The sequence below is a fragment of the Salminus brasiliensis genome, chromosome 18 (assembly GCF_030463535.1).
Source record: "Salminus brasiliensis chromosome 18, fSalBra1.hap2, whole genome shotgun sequence".
NCBI classification, from domain to species: Eukaryota; Metazoa; Chordata; class Actinopteri; order Characiformes; family Bryconidae; genus Salminus; species Salminus brasiliensis.
Window position 1 is genome coordinate 15900963 of NC_132895.1, and position 21030 is coordinate 15921992.

The 21030-nt window shown below is 40.9% G+C and overlaps 1 protein-coding gene across 4 annotated transcripts in view; it reads right to left on the bottom strand.

The window, feature by feature from the left end:
• The window catches only part of arhgap32b (Rho GTPase activating protein 32b), an 87803-nt gene that overhangs the window by 21934 nt on the left and 44839 nt on the right, over positions 1 to 21030 (bottom strand). For 3 of the 4 annotated variants that reach the window (XM_072662823.1, XM_072662822.1, XM_072662821.1), the window contains exons 6-7: positions 7912 to 7998; positions 3799 to 3936 (exon numbers count right to left, since the gene is read on the bottom strand). In XM_072662823.1, the coding sequence (XP_072518924.1) occupies positions 3799 to 3936; positions 7912 to 7998 (225 nt within the window). Of the gene's footprint in view, positions 1 to 3798; positions 3937 to 7911; positions 7999 to 11089; positions 11096 to 21030 lie in introns of those variants that run through there. The other variant, XM_072662824.1, reaches the window with a different exon arrangement.

Genomic DNA, 21030 nt, shown 5'->3' on the forward strand with positions numbered 1-21030 from the left:
AATAAAAAGAGTTCCCTCAAAATAAGAGACATCCTTCTCTGGGGTCATGGGTATGAATAAACTGGACTGTATGTAAAAATAAGCACATACCTCATTCCATAAAATCTATTTATTCTATATATATATATTCTAAAGGGAGTTATGTATTATTATTAGTTTGTCTTGCAGTTCAGATAATGATACTCTATGGTTTGGTTTCCCACCTTCTGTGTTTTCTTGAAGAAAAAGAAACAAAAACTTGCTAAAGAAAAAAAAAAAAAAAAACAAGGAGGAGAGCCAAACGCACCTGCTTCTATTTCCACCACAGTCACATCTACTCACTTCAACAAGAGCCACAACAAACAGTCTGACATATGTTTATTTATGGTTTAACAAGGTGCTATGTTTAAAGGTGTGTGCACATGAGTGTGCCGGAGAGCCAGGCTGAAAGGGAACAGGGTAGAAGAGACTGCTTTTACTTTAAGAGCATAATGGTGGCTCAAAAAGCTACAGCTGCACTCAGAATGATAAATTGGGCTCAATTATAATTCCACATGGCTCTCGCATTGAGTCATATGGCAAGAGGTGGTGAGGTGGAGCTGTTTCAACATTAATGCAACTACTTTAATGCAGCTCGTGGTTCTGTGGGACGAAGAAAGAGCTCATGTATCAAAAGGCACTGCAATATTCAGTCAAAAATAAGACAAGAGGTTCTCCAGATTATAAAGTATGAGAAAGGAGATATGCACACACCTTTCAAATAAAAAATGAAACATTAACAACATGGATAGCAATTCAGAACTGGTCAGCATAGCTTAAAAAACACAATGTCCTTAAGGGCTAAGGTTAACCAAAATATACTAGGACTATATAGTAGGGCTGCTATCTTTGAGCAGCTTCCTCTCGCCCTAATAAAGATTTCAGCTGCAACCCCAGATCTGCTCTCTTATTCTAAGAGGCTTCATGGATGGCCCTGGCTGCTAAGATTACCTCCACCCACATCAGCAGTTCAATACAGGCATCTGTATCAAACCTTTGCTAAGTCATTTCTTAAGGAATCCCATGAGGAGTCTGTCACCATTGTTTGCTCCTGATGAATGGTAGAAACGGAGAAGAATCAAATGATCCACTGCAGCCCCGCTACAGAGCTCGGCTATGACTCACAGAGCACTGATGGGACCCGCTCCAGCTGAACTTCTCTCCAGGTTCCACCCTACTGTCAGACTGAATCCTGAACGCACACTGGCACCGGCCTATGAAACCCAGTCCAAACTGAACACAAAGGACAAGTGGGGATGAGGAGAAGGCTTAATTATGTGGACGGGGACACGGGCCTCTTGTTGTGGTGTACAGTCTTGCAAGCCAAGAACTAACTAGCAGCAAAAAGAGCTCCATACAGTACTGAAAAGAAGTTATCGGAACCCGTTTGGAGCTATTTAGTATAATAATTAGTATAATGTTCGACACAGAACTATCTGTAGGATGTTTACTACCAAACTGAAGAGCGCTTTAATCGAGCAAATAACCACTAAAGTGTTTAAAGTGTTCTCTGAGTCATTGTGGTTCTATTAAGAACTATTGCCTTTCCTAAAGAACCCTTTTTAATATAAAGAGTTTTAGAGTGAGCTTAGGTTTCATGGGTAATAAAAGGCTGAATAAGTTTCTTTAATGAAATGGCCATCTGCCTCATTTGTTTCCAACTGTGTGTTACTCTGAAGTCCATGAGCCTTTACTGTAAAAAGCATTGAATCTCTGACCAGTCTGGCCAGACAAAGGCACACCACAGACAAGTCACACTAAGTTGAACTGCACACTGGACGAGGAAAGCTTAAAAGAGGGTTTCATACACAACCTACTAGTTAATCCACTAACTATCATTCATTCCTCTGCAGTGACAATCTAATATGCAACAGATTAACCCTATGTAGAATCAGACAATAATAAAAGCATGGCATTAATTGACATTTCATGTACATGACATACATGTAGCTTGCTAAAACAAGTGCAGTAATTCTCAGGAATTAAAAAAACTTAATGTTTATAGGTTTATAGCGAATATCATTCACATTATTTGAATTTGATAGTAGCTGTTGTGTTACCAGTCTTATTGTTTCATCAACAAATAGAAACAAATAGAAAAAAATGAAGCTCAGAATCAAACAAACAATGTTGACATAAAATTCAAGAATACTTGCACATTTAAATACTTTAGCAAGAACTTTACAGAAATAAAAGACAGGAATAACCAGACTTCTAAGATATGCACACTAGAACTGCACTGATCGCCTGAATTCTTAGAACAAAGCTTAAACCTGAAGTACAATGAAATGCATGTAGAAGTATCTCAGCATCTCCTGAGAGTCTGGGGTGTTTTACCCAGATAAAGTCTCAAGAGACTAATTCAAGAAGCACCCAAAAATATTTGAACCATTAACCCTAAACATAGCTGAAGGGGCTGTGCCCATGCTCAGGGCCATAAGCGTACTATGACCACGGGAGCTCTTTACTTGTGATGGCTCAGAGTGTTGGGTGGCACAGAATGGCTGATTACACAGGAGAGCCTCCACTTAGCAGCAGAGAAAGAGCCTTCCATTACTGCTAACTATAATGGGCAGCATTAACAGCCACTCAATCTTCAAAGCAGATCGATTTAGCTGTAAAAATATGCCACAGTTCAAGTATACTTCTGCAGAAAACAAACAGAGGAAAGGCCCAACACTGCAGGGGAAACAGACAATTCAAACACAGAAAAGCCTGCAGAGACATATGAGAATGCCTCAACATTGCAAGCCATTAGATGCTATTACTGCCATTTCCGCTCTAACACCTCCCTTACAGACGACTTAAAATGCGCAGAGCTCTGGAGGTGAGGCACGGCATGTAGTGCATGTATAAGCCGCAATCAACTGACCATAACAGCTCCATTTAGGAAGTGTACAGCAATTTGCTGCTAAATATGTTTCCACCCTCTTGCTTTATTTCATGGGGAAAGGGCTTTTTCTACCACTAACTGACACCTTCATCTAACACCACATTTTTAATATTTACAATGGTGCGTCATTAATATCTTTATAATCATTATAATGGTGCGTCATTAATATCTGCCAGGTACTTTAAGACATACATACTGAACACAGCATTTTAATGGGCTTAAAAAGCTAACATTTACAAAACCTACAGCATTAAGTATTTTTTAATTATGCTAGAAGAGTGTCACGGTACAACATGAAACTTCTCCATGATGTGCATCCTAACGATATGTTACTTCAATTAAGCAGAGTCAGTTATTGACTAATGGTTAATATAAGTAACTAAGCTAACTTACTGTGTTTTTGTTTTCTAGCTACACTTTGGAGCAAACATACTAAAGTTAAACTTTGAACCTGTTTACACTTGGTCACATCAAATGAGCAGTATCTGGATTGTAGTCACATGCATTTACACCCTTTTCCTTAAATGCGTCTTTTGTAGGTTGTGCGGGACGGAATATGCACATTTGCTCGTTGCCTGGCAATTATAACTGTGTTTGGGTCGTACTGGGAGGGGTTTTGGTTGTTGAATGTATCTTGGAGAGACGGATGTGTCTCAGACCACCACCTGAAGTGGTTTGAGTGATAGGCTTTGTATCTGGTTTAAATGTGTGTTGTGTAAGTTTACACTTCCAATTTTATATGGCTTAGCCTTATCCAGATATACGCATGAAGCCAAAGACTGATGAAGTGACCAAGTATAAACAGGGTCTTCTATTCCACATCTGAAGACAATCATCTGCATTAAAATCCAACTTGGCCTGCATAGACGAGCTGATTAGCACTTTACCTCTGCTCTCTCCCTCAGGCTGTCGAATCGAGGCAGCTCTGGGAGCTGTGAGAACCGTCGGTCATAGATGCAGAGATGGAGGTGCTTGTCCAGTACACGGAAGTCTTCATAACTCCGCCTCACGATCCAACTTCGTCCCTGGGGAGCAACAGGACAGTCACACACTCAGGTAAACAAACAAGTGATCCATAACATTGCCGTTTGCCCTTTTGCAAAAGCCTCATGCTAAATGCTCACACTCTCTTTTAGAGCTGGCTAAATAAAGGGCTTAGCCTTTGGTTTAGGGCCCAGCAGGAGAGCGCACTGCTGCACGGCCACATGCACGCACCCCAGATGCCACAACAGTTTCTGCTTCAGCTCCATACACTGCAACAGCAAGCATACAGAGTGAACAGACAAAAATAATAATAAAAAAAAAATAATAATAATAAAAACCCAACCCACACAGAACTGTATTATATATTAAATTACTAAATTATTATATATTGAATTATACTGAATAACTGAATTATATATATATATATATCCCCCTGCAATGCCAGTAGCCTTTTTTTTTTTTTTTTTTAACAAGATCTAATGTTTTTGTGCAACAATAAGCATCCTAAACAGAAACCAATAAAAAAAAGGAAGAGAGTTTATGCATTGTTTAATGCATAAGGGGTTCTGGCAAACTTGATTGTTCAGGTTGATTTAGTAATTCTCCAAGTCCAGGTTGAGGACTAATCCCTGTCTGGGAAACTTCACCCTGTGTTTTAGAGCTATGCAACTTAACTTACTTGCACAACTTGTACTGCCCAAATTAGTAATCTGCCATAAACAGACGTTTCAGTTATTATGGGCCGCATGATCTGCTGCTCGAGTCCCAACAGTCTTTGTTGTTCTACAATGTGATGTTCATTCAAAAACCTTTTTACAGCTGGCTTTAGAATGTCTCAACTCTACTCACTCCTTACCTGAACACCTGATTATGTAAACAAACACAAAAATTATTTCAGATATCCGCAAATTCAAATTACCACACAGACTCTCAGCACGCTACTGAGATTTTAGAACTCACAGCCCAACAGCATCCATAACCAACATCATACAATGTAGCATGAAAATACAAGTCATGGAGTTTTAAGCTGTAGAAAATTACTGAATTGCGGTGTGCTGAATCACCACCACAGGTCCTGCTTCAATTCCTGCCGAACAACAAAGCCCAAGCTTTCACATTACTCACTACATGAGATGCTATTAAACTGACCTACTGCAAATCCTTCCCAGCAGCATCTCAGTCGCACACCCCACTTCCAGCACTCTAATCTAAATTAAAATGTACTGTATCCCTATGTGACAGCGGAAAGAGATTCGCATGGGAGCAGCAGTCTGTTAATAAGCATCCCAAGAGCCTGCTAAATAATCAGCAGATGATAATTTAGACACTGAAGAGAAAACAGGAGAGGTGAGGCATAAGAATACATTGTTTAAGAGCTTACTGTAAAAACAGTTCATGTTAGAGGACACAGGTTTGGGCTCAGATTTCTTATATAAGCTCCATCATTGCACCAATTTGTTCAATTCCATCACCAGCACATCTGATTTATCTTAATGAAGGACTTAATGAATAGTGCTTTTTCTTGAGTTAAAAAAAGCCTAACTTTCAGGTGGCTACAATGTTTGCACAGTACTGTAGCCTAAAGCCCATTTCTGCTGCCGCTTGAGGTGCGCTGGAAGATTTCCGAAACGCTTGTGATTTTAACCAGATACAACACTGGTTTCTGTTTTTCCCCTTAACAGAAATACAAGCTACACATGGCTTTACTGCACAGGTACTGCTTAAACTGTATGTAGACTCAATTTCTCCACAGTTGTTTAAATTAGCCTTACTGTTACTTACATGTTTTGATTTTGATGACTATCTAGCTGTATTGTTTAAATGTCAGTTGGCAAAGAGCTTATTGTTGTGAGATTCCAAAGTAGGTGTTTGTTGAGATGGTTGGCCAATATTGAATCTTTAGCAAATATACTGCATATATAATACTGCAAATGCTGCATTTGGTACTGTTTCTGCCTAGAATATATTACGGTCATAGTGCTCAAAGCATATTTTTGTGCTTGACAGTCGATTGTGCACGGCTGGTATGGAAGGCTACACTCAGAATACAAAAAACTGCTACACTGCCAAAAAGAGAAAAACTGAAGTATTTTGTCTAACAGCAACATTTAACTGGTCTCAACACTGTAACGGTCACTCCTCTCTCTTGGTGGGGCCCCTCAATCCCAGCACATACGTTCTCGTTGTGTAAGAGTAAAAAGTGTAAGCCTTCCAAGAACGTTTCTAGAGCCTGGCTTCAAGCCCACTGTAAATCCCTGTATCCTGTATGCCTGCAGATCCTAACAGCGCCTTCAGTAAACTGCAGGATGCAGATATTACCTTGTTCCATTGTTTGGCTTAAAACATAAGAGCAGTATTAAACAGAAAGGAAATAAATTCAGTACCTCGGATTCAGATTAGGCAATGTGTCATAAAAGGCCAGCTCAAATCATGCGCTGCGAGAGTAACTACACTGAACTATGATCTTCTCCCAACACTTTATTCCCACTTTTTCTGATGATGCTGTATGTTTTCTCTCTGTTAACTTTCTTAATTTGAAAGGCTCAGATTCCTCTCTCCGCACAGTGGTCTGAAACCGCAACCTCCAGAATTCAAGGCAACACAAAACCTCAGTGCCTTTGATAGGGCCTTTAAAGATTCCTCTGAACTAGAGCCACAGCAGGGGGACTAAAAAATGTGCCACCGAGCCTGGCCTGCTGTAAAGCTCGCACGGCCACTGTGAAAATAAACAGAAGAGTGTGACCCACGCTGCTTTATTCCTCTGCTCCCATTTCGTTTCATATGGAACTTCTGGAGTAGTTATTTGTTTGGGACTCCTGCTTGGAGAGTTTGTGGAACTAAAAAGATCTCCCCGTGTGTCTGGGCTCTGGCACACTGTGTGTCGGGGCTCTGGGCCAGTTCCACACCGCCACCTTTTTTCTGCTACAGGAGCAGGGGCTGTGGATTTGGGTCTCTTCTCGCACATTAAATGGAAATGGTGGAATTTCCACACACAGACACAATTTTCCACCACATTCCCACCACAGCAAGTGCATGAACAGACACTTTTCAAAAGTCTTTCCATCCTTTTCATTCAGTCATTGCTGAAAACCTCCTTTTTCCAAAAACGTCCAGCACAGTCAAAATCCTACTGGCTTCAATTAATCTAAAACAATGCGTTCCAAACAGCCCTCAAAAGAAGTTATTTAGACTGCAGTCACTTAGCACTGTTTTCCGAGAACTTGCGTCAAAGCCTCAGAACATCAGAACAACCTGATACCTGATTTTTCATTAATGTAGTGGGTTGTGACGATCTCCTTAACAGTCAGAGATGTGACCAGTTTAGCAAATATGTTTAGCTGTCCCCTTGATTTTTTCCTCCTGATCACATTATGAGGCTAAATCTAATCTCAACATTCATCTAAATGAATTTAATAAGTTTAATAAATATTAAATAAACTCTAGTGTTCTGCTAGCCATTGTTAAAGTCTTCAGTTCATGTGTTTCATGCATTCATTTGCATTAATCAATTTTCAGTTGTACTAACCAACTAAATACTGAATGATATTGTTTTATGCTATTACAGCTATTATCATACTGATACTATATAAAGTCACATTATATAATTAAGAATTCTTCAAAAAGAAAAACGTTGTCAGCTCATCTATGGTGAAGTGTAATCATGAAGGCATTCATTGATTGCCTTTCAAAATAAGGATACTTTTTTGTTTTGTACTTCAGTTCCAGAACACAGTTATTAATCTATATTATGTAAATTCATACATAATATTGAATGGCTTTATATGATTTTTATTTTTGCACTGTAAAAGCACAATGGCACAATTGTTCGTAACTGTCTTTGGATTAATCCTTATTCATGTACTGCTGTACAAATGTGGTCATCAAGGACTCTCCCACCAATCTCACTGTATTGACCGGTCCGATGCAGCATCAGTAACTGATTGTGGGCAACTGTCGCCAAAAATGTTGTGCAATTGTGGTTCAGGTAGAAAGGTATAAAAAAACTGTAGCCACACCTGACAGTAGATCTGGACCAGGTACACCAACTCTTTGGACTCCAGGCCATTCCGGGTCACTTCACTCTGCTCTTCCGCGAGGCTCAGCTGTAAGACACACAGAGGCAAAGAGACAGAAATACATCAGAAGGAGGTCGTTTGGCTGTTAAAGTGGTGGCAACAAACGATGCATTAGCATCATTTCACACTCTTGTTCTCTGTTAATGCAACACTTAGAGCACTTCACTACTCCTATGCTCAGAAAGGTGCTACAAGGTTGAAGAGGCGTTGGATGACTTGTCACCTGCTGAGCATATTGCCCACATACTATAAATAATAGATCATGGAGATAAAGGGAATTACTGCAGCTGTGTTAAACTAGCACAGCAGGTGAATTACACAGTTTATTGCTATTCAACCAAGACGACGCTGACTGACAGCAGTAAGTGCACACAAATCAAATCACCCCTAGCATATTATTCACAAGCGCATAGCGCCGACACACACCATTGTGGCCTTCAGTGTATAAACCTGTTTCATAAAGGAGACAGGCAGTATATCACATGCCTCAAGTAATGCCATCTATAACTATGTACCATTACATAATTGTGCATGAATAGACAATACAAACAGAATAGACATACTTTACCCACTACCATTTATAATCGAATGTATCACTCCAAAATCAATGCAGCCAAATCACCTTCAAATCCCTGCATCAGTGCACTTTTATACAACCTGCATTTACATAAAAGTCATTAAAACACTAGCAAGCAAGCAAACAAACATACACCCACTCACCCAGTAAACCACCCACAGTAGTAAAATACAAGACCACCAGAAAAGGTCACTCTTTGTGTTTGTTGCAATTCATTATTTTCACTCCGTCCTTTTTCACAAGCAGTACCTTTATGCTTCGTAGCATGTTACAATCACCTATTGAAAGACATAGTACATGGTTTCTGCATGGGGGTCTTTTCAGACTGTTCTCATGATTCTGTGCGTGAGTGAATGGCACCCACTGTCCTTTGTGCCTGGAGGGGCCTGCTCTGCATTGCACTGTGACTGACACATCATTACTGCTGTGCCTCAGATGGGACTGCTTACCCTAAGAGATTGGTGATGCGCATCAGTATTACCTCAGGGAGAAGCCTGCATTCACGTCCACACGAACATGCATGTATTGTACACACCAAAAAGCTGCACCTAAGAGCAACTAAAACCCTCATTTACCTGCCCATTTCACTAACTGCTCCCAGGTCTCTGCTTGTGATATGGTGACACAAATGTGGTCAGCTATATTTCATGATGTATAGCTAGACAACTCCCCGGAGGATTTTCAGCATAAAGACAACAATGAAAAATCACCTAGTTCCAGCAATTAAAAAGAAACAGTAATACATGCAGCTAACCTGCAGTGCCAGATAGGGTTGTTACAATACTAGTTATCATGCTTTTGAAGTCAACTGTTATGTTACAACATCAAAATACAAAATATCACTATAAAAAAATCAAGGTTGGTTTCTTTTGAAAACTGATTAGCAGTGTCACTGTAGCAAATCTAGTGATACTGACAGAGATAGAAAAAACTGATAGAAAAACTAGTAATGGGGAAGAAAGAAATACCCTTTTCAAAGTCACAATATTTATTTTAAATCACTTTGGACATTGTGTGAAAAAATTGTGTGTCAGCAATGTGTTGTATCAGTCTTTCAGGTTGTTTTAGACTGCTGAAATGCAAAGACTAATAAAAAAAAACATAAGACAAAAAGTTGTCTTTGGTTTAATTTAAGCAGAAGCAGAACAAAACTGCCTATTCAGGTTTGCAGGCCACTCTTCATGCAGTAGCAGTGCACGGGAGGCATGGGGTCATTAACTTCATTAATGAGATTTTAAATCTCATCTGACACCGGGGAACTATAATGAATGAAGAAAGAGTCATGATCATTAATTCGATCAATACCGCCCAGCACTACTATTTAGAGTTAAACACCAATTACCAAGATCTTAGAAAGCAGTTCCTGATTCTCAATCACTCTCAGCTGAAACCTGTCTGGTTTCAAAAGCTCTTATATTGTTCTTCAGCAATCCATTCTTTAGTGTGAGAAGACTGTGCCCTTAAAAAAGGCAGGGCTACAGAGGCACCCTGTATTAAATAGCAGCCTCTGTGAGAGAGTGTGTGAAACTTTATCTGCTGTGACTCTCTCATGGACTAAGCCTCATTCCACAATCATTCCTGCTCACTCCTCTTTCACTGCCCCATGTTGGAATACGAAAGCAAAACATAATGCCTCTGGATTCTCTGATCCGGACAAAGGACGAAAAGTTGGAGCTGCTAGCACGTACATGGGAAAAGGTGGTCGAACAGCTGAAGGAGGGATCGGGATACATTTCAAAGCATGGCAGCAAACACATGGTGGCGATTTTTCCACTCATTAGAGCTTGGTTCATTACTGAAGCTGCAGGTTTAGCCAGCTGAGCCATAGTAATCATCACACAGTTTATGTCCCAGTGCCCAGAGTGGCTCTTCTAAAAACACTGTGCAATAGGACAACAAATGACCTAGTTGTCCGGAAAAGCTCAATACTACCCCTGTAAAACTACAGCGAGCTAATGCACTCGTTTCAGGCTGCACACTGGGAGAGATGTTCCTCTGTAAGCAGCAGGACCATGAACTAAAGAAGGCTGTTACACTGGAGGGCAATATTTAAGCAGACAAAAATACTTATATGACTAACTTTCCTTATGACCACAGAGGTTAGGGGGTATTGCTAATAATGAAATCAGCAAAGATGCTTTGGCTTGTGTCTGGTTGCACACATCACGATATTAGCATTGGATTGACTGGGCACAGAAACTTTCACTTGATCGTGGTTGATGGATATTGATCAACAAGAAATTATAAAGAAGTGAAAGCACACAAAGTACAGCACATGCACAAGCCCTACCTAAACTGACCTATACTGAAAGGCTGCAGAGTGCTAGTCTTCAGATCTTGAAGTTAACAGCACTAGCAGGACACCAGATTCTTCAGACCGCCCGGTGAGAAATGACAGCTTAATGTTGGTAGCCTGCTAGCAGGCTGCTAGAACTTAAGAAGTTGTTCTAACAGACTTAAAACCACAAGCCAAAGAGAGATGAAAAAGAATGAGAAAATGAGAAAAAGAGAAGGAGTGTGAAGAAGCATGGCGGGACTCACAGAGACGCAGAGTCCTGTCTGCACTGATTAAGGCAGACGGTCTTTTGTTCACGCAGAGACGCTGTCCGCACACTGGGGGCTCGATACTGAGCTGCACTCTCCTCAATGCTCAAACCTTCCTCCTCCCCCCAGTCTGCCTTCCATCTCCATCACTCAGCGGGAGAGTGGTTTCTGTGTATGTGTGCGCATGTGTGCGAGAGGGAAACGAGATGTTTCTGTCCGGCATAAATCCACTCAGCAGAACACAGATGTCAGTGGTGTTGCCCCCTCTAGAGCTCCGTCCCAGCTCAGTAGTAAACGCACTCCGAGCGAGATCCTCCCACGGCCGCGTTCACGCGAACACACACAACGCAGTGGTGGTTGGCCGGCTGTTTAATGGATTCCACAAGACTTCTGTGGTTCCTCAGCTTGGTTGGTTTTGTTTTTCCCATCACCCTGCTGATGTGACCATACTTTCACTCCATGTCTTCTTCCTGGCTAGTCTTCAAGAATACAGAAACAAATAAACAGCATGTCCAATCTGCCGGCCAAAGGAGGAATGACTATTCAGAGGATGATAAAAAAAGCAGCTCGGCTGCACCAATCCAGTGGCTATCCTTTCACCACATGCTCCGGCTCCCTCCTCCTGTCTTTCATAGCCTCCCTCTTTGCACCTCCCTCTTGTTCTCTGCAACCTCCAACACCCCCCCCCCCCCCAACCCAACCCACCCCCCAATAGACACTCTCAATGGTAGAGTCCATGAGACAAAGCACAGGACTGGTGCGCCAAAAGAAACAGAGGAGAGCACGGTGGAAGAGGGGATTGCCTTTGCGGCAGCCCAGAGTGCTTCTCCAGCACGTGTCCTCACTCTCTTTCTGCACTCCTCAGGGATTAGTATGGGCCAGACGGAGAGGAACTGTGTGACATAGACAAATGTGCTGGGTGAAGGTGTGCCCAGAGAATGGTCAGAGAGGTCTGTGGCCATAAACAAACATACCAAACAATGCATTGTGCTCATTTCAAAAACTGAAAGTCAACAGAGTAATATTAACAACAAATGGCTTGTAGATGTCATAACCCAGCTCAGGCTGCTTTTCATTAGCTGAGCACTGCTTGAGAATAGTCCAGTTAGCCGAGCCAGTACTGCAGCTCACTGAAAGTTGAAGGTCAGCCTGCGAAAGCAGGGCTAAGGAGGTCACCACAGGGGAGAACGCTCAGGCTGTAATAGCTCTGCCATCTCCATCACCCCAACTGAGACCACATGACTTCTGACGAGAGGCAGTGGCCTGAGGCAATGGTCAAGGCAAGTGTGTCTAAATAAATACACAAGCAAGGGAGACCAAAAGCTGCCATGACCAATGTGAGAGCCAACAGTATGGCACTGGCCATGCCATCACATCTGAGGACGATTAAAAACTTTCTTGGAGGACCTTCAAGACACAAAGCAGCCAGAGAACAGCGGGAGGGTCCAAGAGCCAGGCCAGTCGACCTGCATAAATGAGAAACTGCTCTCCAGAGCATGTTGGCGTGGAAAAACATACAAATAAAAACCTCAGGGCTCTCTGTGTGATGGCAGTATCTCATGTGCTTGCAAGGGACATGCAGCCTGTCCACACTACGATGATCTCATTGCAGTGGAATAAGAAAAATAAATGAGTGCTAAGGGAGCTCAGCTAAATAGTGAAGATTTCAAAACTGCCATAACCTTGTCCTAATCAACGTCATATGATGCGTCATTTGCAAAGGATTAAAGGAAACAATGTGTTCTAGCAGAATGACAACGCGAGTGCGTGATTAACAGCTTAGTCATTCTTCAGAGAAGTCATCTGCTACACATAATGGTCATTTCTAAACTGTGATGTTGGAAGTGACTGAACGCTATCTTTAAGCTTAATTATTCAGTTACACTGGACGAATATCACAGGGAAGTCTACGCTTCTCTGTAGATCACAAAGTTAGAGGGAAATTTACTTGAGGGAGAGGAATTATTCAGTAAAGGCAATGGTTCTATACAAAGAGCCCCATTTCAGTGCAATACAAATTCCTTTTTTGCTGAGTGTAGGCTATTTATTGGTATAGCTTACCTCTATTGGTACTGTAGTCTACTGTTATAGGCTACAATAACAAAATGAACGTAGTCTGCCAAGTTAGCTAACTTATCTAAGTCTAGCTAGATGGTTATGAGCCTAAAATACAGCAGAACCAGTCCTTTACCGTTCAGTTAAACCAAACCCCAGTCGTTCGACTTCGCTCTCTCAGATCGTTTTTAAATCGCCAACACTTGTGTCTGTTGCTCAGAAAAAAAAACTGCAACGACAGTCGCTTGATCTGAGTCATTCTTGTCTAAACTTTTATAAGTGTTAAAAGTTCAGGCAAACAGAATTTTTGTAGCAAGACTGTTATTAGTTAATTCCAACCAGCTTCTTTCTCGTGATTCAGAGCTGTTTAACATTAGCAGTCGTTGTTAGGCTGACTGTTTAACCCTTAGTGAATGACATCTGAAATTGCTTACAGTGTTCATTTAGTTCATCACCCTGAGAGCAAACTGAACTTTGATCGTTTTTCAGTTTTAATACAACACAGGATGAGACGGTACGGAAGCCATGTAAACTGCATGAGACATAAAAATGTGAAATTTCACCATTACTTTGAAATTTCCTTCCTGACACGGTCAGAATTAATGACCTATAAATAGAAACTAGTATCACAAAAGGCACAAAAACATACTAAATAAATTTAACCAAGCATTCTAATTATATATATATATATATATATATATATATATATATATATATATATATATATATATATATATATATAGCATTCAATCATAATCCTACAGTGACCTTGTTCACATTTCCATCACCAAATATTTTTACACTTTAATCCATACATGGTTTCACTGATCATTCTTCAATAAGATAGGTTAGCAATCTGAACATTACCTGAAGGAGTAAAACACAGCTCTGAAAAATAACTAACTGTAGCCTACCTACAAAAGAGGAACTGGAAATAAAATTATAAACATTTTAAATCAACATTTCTGAGCTAAAAACACACGGCACAGGCGGAATTGCAGAAGACCCTGCAGAGGAGTAGGGATGTGATTACAGCATGCACTCCTACATCCACTACAACAAAATTGGCAAAATGGTATTTTTGTCCATCAGTACTGTTATGTAGTTGAGTGCTTTGTGCCCACGAGGCCGGCCTGCAGTTTTTCAGCGCAGAGGCCGGGGTCAAACACGCTGGCTCACATGGTGACGTAACTGGGGAAGTTAGCTTTGACAGGATTTAGAACTGTCAGGAGATTGAAACAGTGGATAGTATTAAAGCGCATGGAGGAGGGTAGCAAATTAGAAATCTGCTTATGAAACAAGGATCTAGGCTAATGAGAGTGTGTTTACAGGGCTCTCATAAAGTAAGCAGTGTTAAAGCAAGCAAATCTGCTAAACTATTTCTTCACTGCTTCCACTGTAGCAAAAGGGGGTGCATAAGGATATTGCTTTAGATATTACTCTATTTGCATTCTTTTCAGAGTAGCAGAAATCTTTTGCACTTTTCATCAAGAACAATCAGCTATAAATCATGTACACAGGACTGCACCGTTAGACTAATTGACTGCATTGGCAATGTTGCATGCATGTTGCTTTCAAACCGTAAGCCACTCCTCACTTCCTAATTAGTGTGCAGTCCTAGTAGTACTCTTCCTACCCTGCCAAATAACACTCATGCCAAGCCTGTAAGCAGTAAGGCTTCAAGACTGTGTGAGTATCCCATAGCTTTAAGGCATAAACCAGAGAGGGGGTAAAATATATAGAAAATATAAAATATAAAACATATAAAACAAAAAACATAAAAAATAAAAAAGGGGAGAGTAAGGGGATGGGGACGAAGGAGAGCCAACAAGACGACAAAGACAATATTCTATGTCCTAAAAATGTATTTAATAAACAATTATCCAAAAATAACATTCAGAAAATAAGAGTAGAAGAGAGGATATTATGGACTTAGGACTGATTGATTTTCATGAACTGCCCCTTGTTTAACAAACAAATAAACAAGAAGAAAATAATGCTGCACGTGAACCGACCCCTAAAAACCTGTTTCGGTCAGCCTGTCCAGTGTGAGCAGAATTAATAATACTCAGCCATGTAGGCCATGTCTCATATGTCTCTCAAGTTTTCAGAGCTCAAAAGAATTTCACAGGTGTAATGAAAAACTGTAGGCCTTGCTCGGCACATATCCACAGCCCGCTCAGCAGCTAGTATACACAGCGCTTTCAATGCAAGATTCTCCTAAATGGGGGAGGGGTAGCACAAAAGTAGCTGCGCCTCCTATTCAGAAACAGTCTACATCTCACTCATTTAACGTTTTCCAAACAACAGGGCCCCAGCTGAGAGCTAGGCCTCCTTTCCAGTGAGATCCTGCAAATCAACACAGAAAACATGCAAGCTTCTGAGAAAAGGTTTGTTACAACAGGGAAATCAGGACTTCGGCCCCCACTGCCCGTCCCTGCTCTTGTGTAACTAAGCCTAGGACGTCTGGATGTCGGATAGCATGTATTTCCTAAATACGGCTAAGCAGACATCTAGGAACAATTAATTTAGGTCCACAAGTCAGGTTACAAAGGTCAGCTCTTACAACCTTGTTACATTAAACTGCACAGTGTTCACCTGGATCACCTGGAGTTTAAAATGCTGACAGACAAGAAAAACTAAAATTACTTTTATTTTTGGGTTTTTATTATTTTGTATTTTGAGTATTGCTGACAAAATGAACATGCTAAATTATTAATGGCACTTCTTATTTAGGCTTATTTACTCCTGGAAGACAAAGGCCTTATGCACAGTTGTACAGTCGAACATTCCTGCTTTCCTTTGTGACTACCTTAACCAGATGAATCCGCACCCCCATGTACCCCCCCAACTGACAGCAAAACTCAAGCTATAGCCTTCCAAAAAGGGCATCTTTCTAGAGGGAAAAAAAAAGTCTACTGAGGCAATGGTTGTATTTTTCTAGCTTTCCCACTCTGGCACAGAAGCTAATCCTCACCCCCACCAGCTCCATCCGTGGTTGTTACACCTCTTACCAGGCTACGGCTGATTTTCTTTCTCATTTTTACACCCCCAACCTCAGCACAGAAGCTAATCACTGATCCTTTGCTTTGGCATGCAATACTCCTATACTTATACCTAGTTACCTGTCCCTAGTGGTTTGCTGCATAGAAGTCCCATTGAACTGCTGATTTCTCCAGTACTTAAAGGAATACTTTAACTATACATGCTGAGGTAGTTACAATAAATGTAAGCTAGTAGCCATCAGGTTACATAATGTCATTAGGAATAACATTAGCATTATTAACTGAACCACGCATTTAACTGATGTTTTTTATTTTTTTTATGTAGCTTAAACTGGCTGTTGGGTTATCATATAGAAAAATTTTGTCTTCAGTAGTACAACTACATCTGGGTTAAGAAAAAAAAAACTGTGTAAATGTCTTCACTTGCTTTCAAATATGTAGATCCCACCCTTTGACAGAAGCCGCTGTAACAGTTTTCATAAAATAAACTTAAAAATGTAAACTTGTAAAATGATTACAGTGTGTAGGCTATAGAATGAGCCAATGACATCCAAAATCCTCAAAGACCAGGGTGTCATGTTCTGATGTGAAATCAACCCTGTAGTAGAGAAACCCTGAGCATTGTATTCTCTTTGAATACTCAGCATGAATAGTGATTACACGTCTCTTGTCAAATTAAAGAAGCTGAAAAGGTACATGGCCTGAAGACAATAAAACTGTGTAAATGTGGGCCTTTTACCCACTCATGTCTGCATTGTGTGATGTTCCATAAACAGGAGCAACATAAAAGCGGACCTACTCCTCGTCTAGCTCTGTAGACACAGCACTCCAAGAGTGTCTCCTAAGGTGCTACCACAGCAAGAGAAACCTTCTTGTAAGGGAAGTGCCTGTAAATAGTACAGGTGGCTGTACAATATACAGAAACACAAAACCGAATCAGGGTCAGACGATACTCAACAATAAGACACCCATATTGGATCAACTAGTGTAATGATTTTTGTTCTAGACACTGAAGAGCACTAAACCAAGGTAACCAGGACCAATTCTGCTCTTTCTGTAATAAAACATGCAGTTGTCCATGATATGCTAAGACCAGCATATTAAGACATACTGTAATGTAATTAATCACAACAACAATAAATTCTGTCACAGCTAGGCCTATGCACAAGTGAACAAGGCATATCCAATTCACACGGCCTCTAGAAGTACAAGGGAGTTACAAGCAAGGTTCATGAATTATGAAGTACAGGTAGAAGTTGCTGTAGAGAGATGTATGCACTCAAGTACTACAGATAGTTAAAAGTTCAGAGCTTACTGACCATGCTTTGTTTGCAAAAAGCTGATGTGAACCGGGGAAGAAGATGATGCCAACAAACGATTTGCAGCTAGGAAGCCCTCCCCCAACTGATTTCACAGGCCATATCCTTTCTCTATCAGTACCTGACTGCGCCAGCTGAGACACCGTGTCATTTCGACACGTACACAGGCCTAACGCGGCGACATGATTAATGTGGCTGCACACGCACACACGGCTAAGCACACGCGCATATTGCAGCGCTGCTAAAATGCTCAGGCAAGTGCAGCTCTGGAGCTGGCAGGTCAAGATCGAGCACTTCTCTTGGGACTGGAGCATCAACAATGCTGACGGTACAACTGCAGTCTGCGGAGAACAAAGGGGGATCCTCTGAATGATTTCTAAATGAAACACGCAGGGCCTAATATCACCCCCCCACCACCATCTTGTGTGATGATAAATAAAGCAAAGATGCTACCAAAGAACTAAAGCCAATAGAAAAATAGAAGTCATAAAAATGATGAATCTGTAGTAAAAAAAAAAAAAAAAAAAAAAAACCTGCCTAATAACCGGCAACACAGCTCTGACCCATCAAGGCATGGACTCCACAAAAACCTCTGAAGGGGTCCTGTGGTATCTGGCACCAAGATGTCAGCAGCACACCCCTCAAATCCTAGAGGTTGAGCGGTGGGGTATCCATGGACTGCATCAATGAGACGTTGCACCACTGCACACTGCGAACACCCCACGGGACCAGTGGTTTTGGAGATGCTCTGCCCCAGTTGTCTAGCCATCACAATCTGGTCATTGTCAAAGTCGGTAAGATCTTTACACACTACCATTTTTCCTGTTTTCAACACAACAACTTCAAGAGCTGACTGTTCACATGCTTTCTAATATCTCCCACACCGTGACACGTGCCATAGCAAGCTAAACTTAAAAGTAGGCTCTAGAATGTACCAATGACCTTCTCAAAAATCCTTAAAGGCAAGGATGTCATGTTCTGATGTGGAATCAACCCTGTAGTAGATTTTCTTGAGCATTGTATTCTCTCTTAATACTCAGCATTAACAATGATTACATGTCTCTTATCAAACTGAAGCTGAAAAGGCAGGCGGCCTGTAGACAATATTCGCCATCAATGGAAGCTATTAAAACCTGCAAGAGGACCGAACAATGCCAGTGGAGGAAGAATGCAATGCATTTAACAACTGAAAAGTCAGAAGATGGCATAGTAATTTGCAAGAGAGACAAATGACAGCCGTTTATCTTGGATCTGTTTGAGGCAGAAAAATAAAGGCACTCAGTCACCTAGAAGCAGATTTCAACAAAATATTTCCTCTGCCTCATAAATCTGGGCAGAAACGGTAACGGTGCAGAAGTCATTTCCTATAGCCTAACCATGAGTCACAGATGGTGCTGATCAACACATTAATGCTGGCCCAAAAATACATCACTGCCTGTTCCAAACTGAGAGGAGATTCCAGGCTTTCCTGGCCTGTGGTGAGGATGGAGGGAGGTGGGAGTGTCTCCTTCGTTTTAATATGCTGACTGAAGAGCTTTAATTGCAAACTGAAAAAGACTCGGTCTTCACTCGATTGGATTTTTTCCCCCTCCCATTTTAGTTGACCTTTTTAACAGAATGACCAGGTGTAACTAAGTGGCTCCACTTGAGATAGTAATACCCTGTGTGCTCTAATAGCGGTCTGATGTGCTTATGTTGACAGCGGCCATACTGGCCTGTCTGACCCCTGGGGTGGAAACTGCCTCTCTCTGCCTCCTCTCTCCAGGCTGCCTAATAGCTTAAACAGTGCACGTCATCTGCAACAGCTGAGAGGTGAAAGCGTTTGACTTTCTCCACAGGGCAAGCAAATGATCGAGAGACGGGTGGGCAGACAGACATGTGTTGGGTGGGGAGGCGTGATTGAGATGGAGCAACGTCAGACACGGTCAAGCTTGCAGTTAAGTCAAACAGAAAAGAAGCACCATAGAGAAATGAATAACGCTTGAACAAGTATGGGTAATATAATGGAAAAAAGCAGGATTGTTGATTATAAGATCAACAATAGTGTTCGACAGCTTAGACAGTTTTTATATGCTCGCTTTAGCTTGTATGCTTTGTTGGCATTAACTGAATTCATGAAAAATCTCACTAATCAACACAATTTTGTATAAAACTTCTGTAAGATCTTGTTGGTGCCGGTTCTCTTTAAATGATGTGCACAAACGTATGTATATGCTAACAGGGTCCTGTCCTGGACAGATTTCAGCCGGCAACATTTAACAGTGAGCTTACATTAAATAAATGAATAAACAAACTAAAACAGTTTTCCATGATCGTAGCAAATGTCCACTGGAATTTAGCTGCCATGAAGTAGGGGTGAGCAACATGACGATATTTTATTGTGATCAATTTTGCTATTGTGATACACACTGAGACTATCGTTCATATTGTTGTAGTGCTTAAAGAAGACAGACCAACTGTTTAAATGTTTCTTTAGAGAGACTGTATTTAGTTCTGTTGAACTGGATGAAGTAGAAAAGGTTTTGTCATATCGCCCAGGCCTACAATGAAGTATATTATTTTGATAGTTTTACAGGTCACCCAATCTATCAAAACATTTAATCTGTACAGAAATATAGTTGTTGTGTTTACCATACTATTTTCCTGATTAATTAAAACTTATCTATCAATCTATCTAGAAATGCTGCAGAACAGGTAAAGTAACAGATAAAGCAATTGAAAAGTCACTTAATATCATTTATGCAATAATTCTGCAGACACTGTTATTCCCAAAAGATTACTTCACATTCAAAAAGTGTTTGCAGGCTATGGACAGACATGCTTAGATTGTTCCTAAAAGTTAGCCATCACTTGTAAATGAGTTCAAGTTTTTAAATAATGTATGTATAAAAATATGATATAATGTAATGAGCTCCACATCAATCACAACAGATTGCTATTAATAGTGAATATGTACTGGTGTAGCGGTTGGCTTGTAAAAAGGGGAAAGAACAAAAATCTTAGAGGCCACTACAAGCTCCTTTTTTTTTTTTTTAGTGGCCATAAAATGAAATGTTGCGGTCAGTGGCACTGAACAATATGTACCCTTGCAATGAAATACACTGGAAAAAGTCTGTACACACTACAAACCCAGATCAGATACACACCAACTCTGTATACTGCATATTGCACTTGATCATCTCAAAACCAGTGTTGTTGAAACATGTGCTCTAATTACTAGCAGACAAATATATCTGCAAAAACGTCCTACAGGGCATAAAACAAGGAATTCAAGAGCAAAACAAAGAGCATGGATCTAAAGAGCATTCCCTAGCACTGAAGAAGAGAAGAAAAAGTTGGAGAGTGGAGAGTGCAGGATGACTACTTGAGCCTGGAGCAAAACGGGAGCAGGGACAGCACGTGCCTCAGTAACAGCACCGGCATGCCCACTGTAAAAGCCACACAGCCACTGCCCGCTCTCATTTACTCACTCACTCACTCACTCACTTAACCAGCAGGCCAGGAGGGGAATCCATGGAAACTATTTCTGCTCAGTCCACAGTCAGTGCAACACCATACA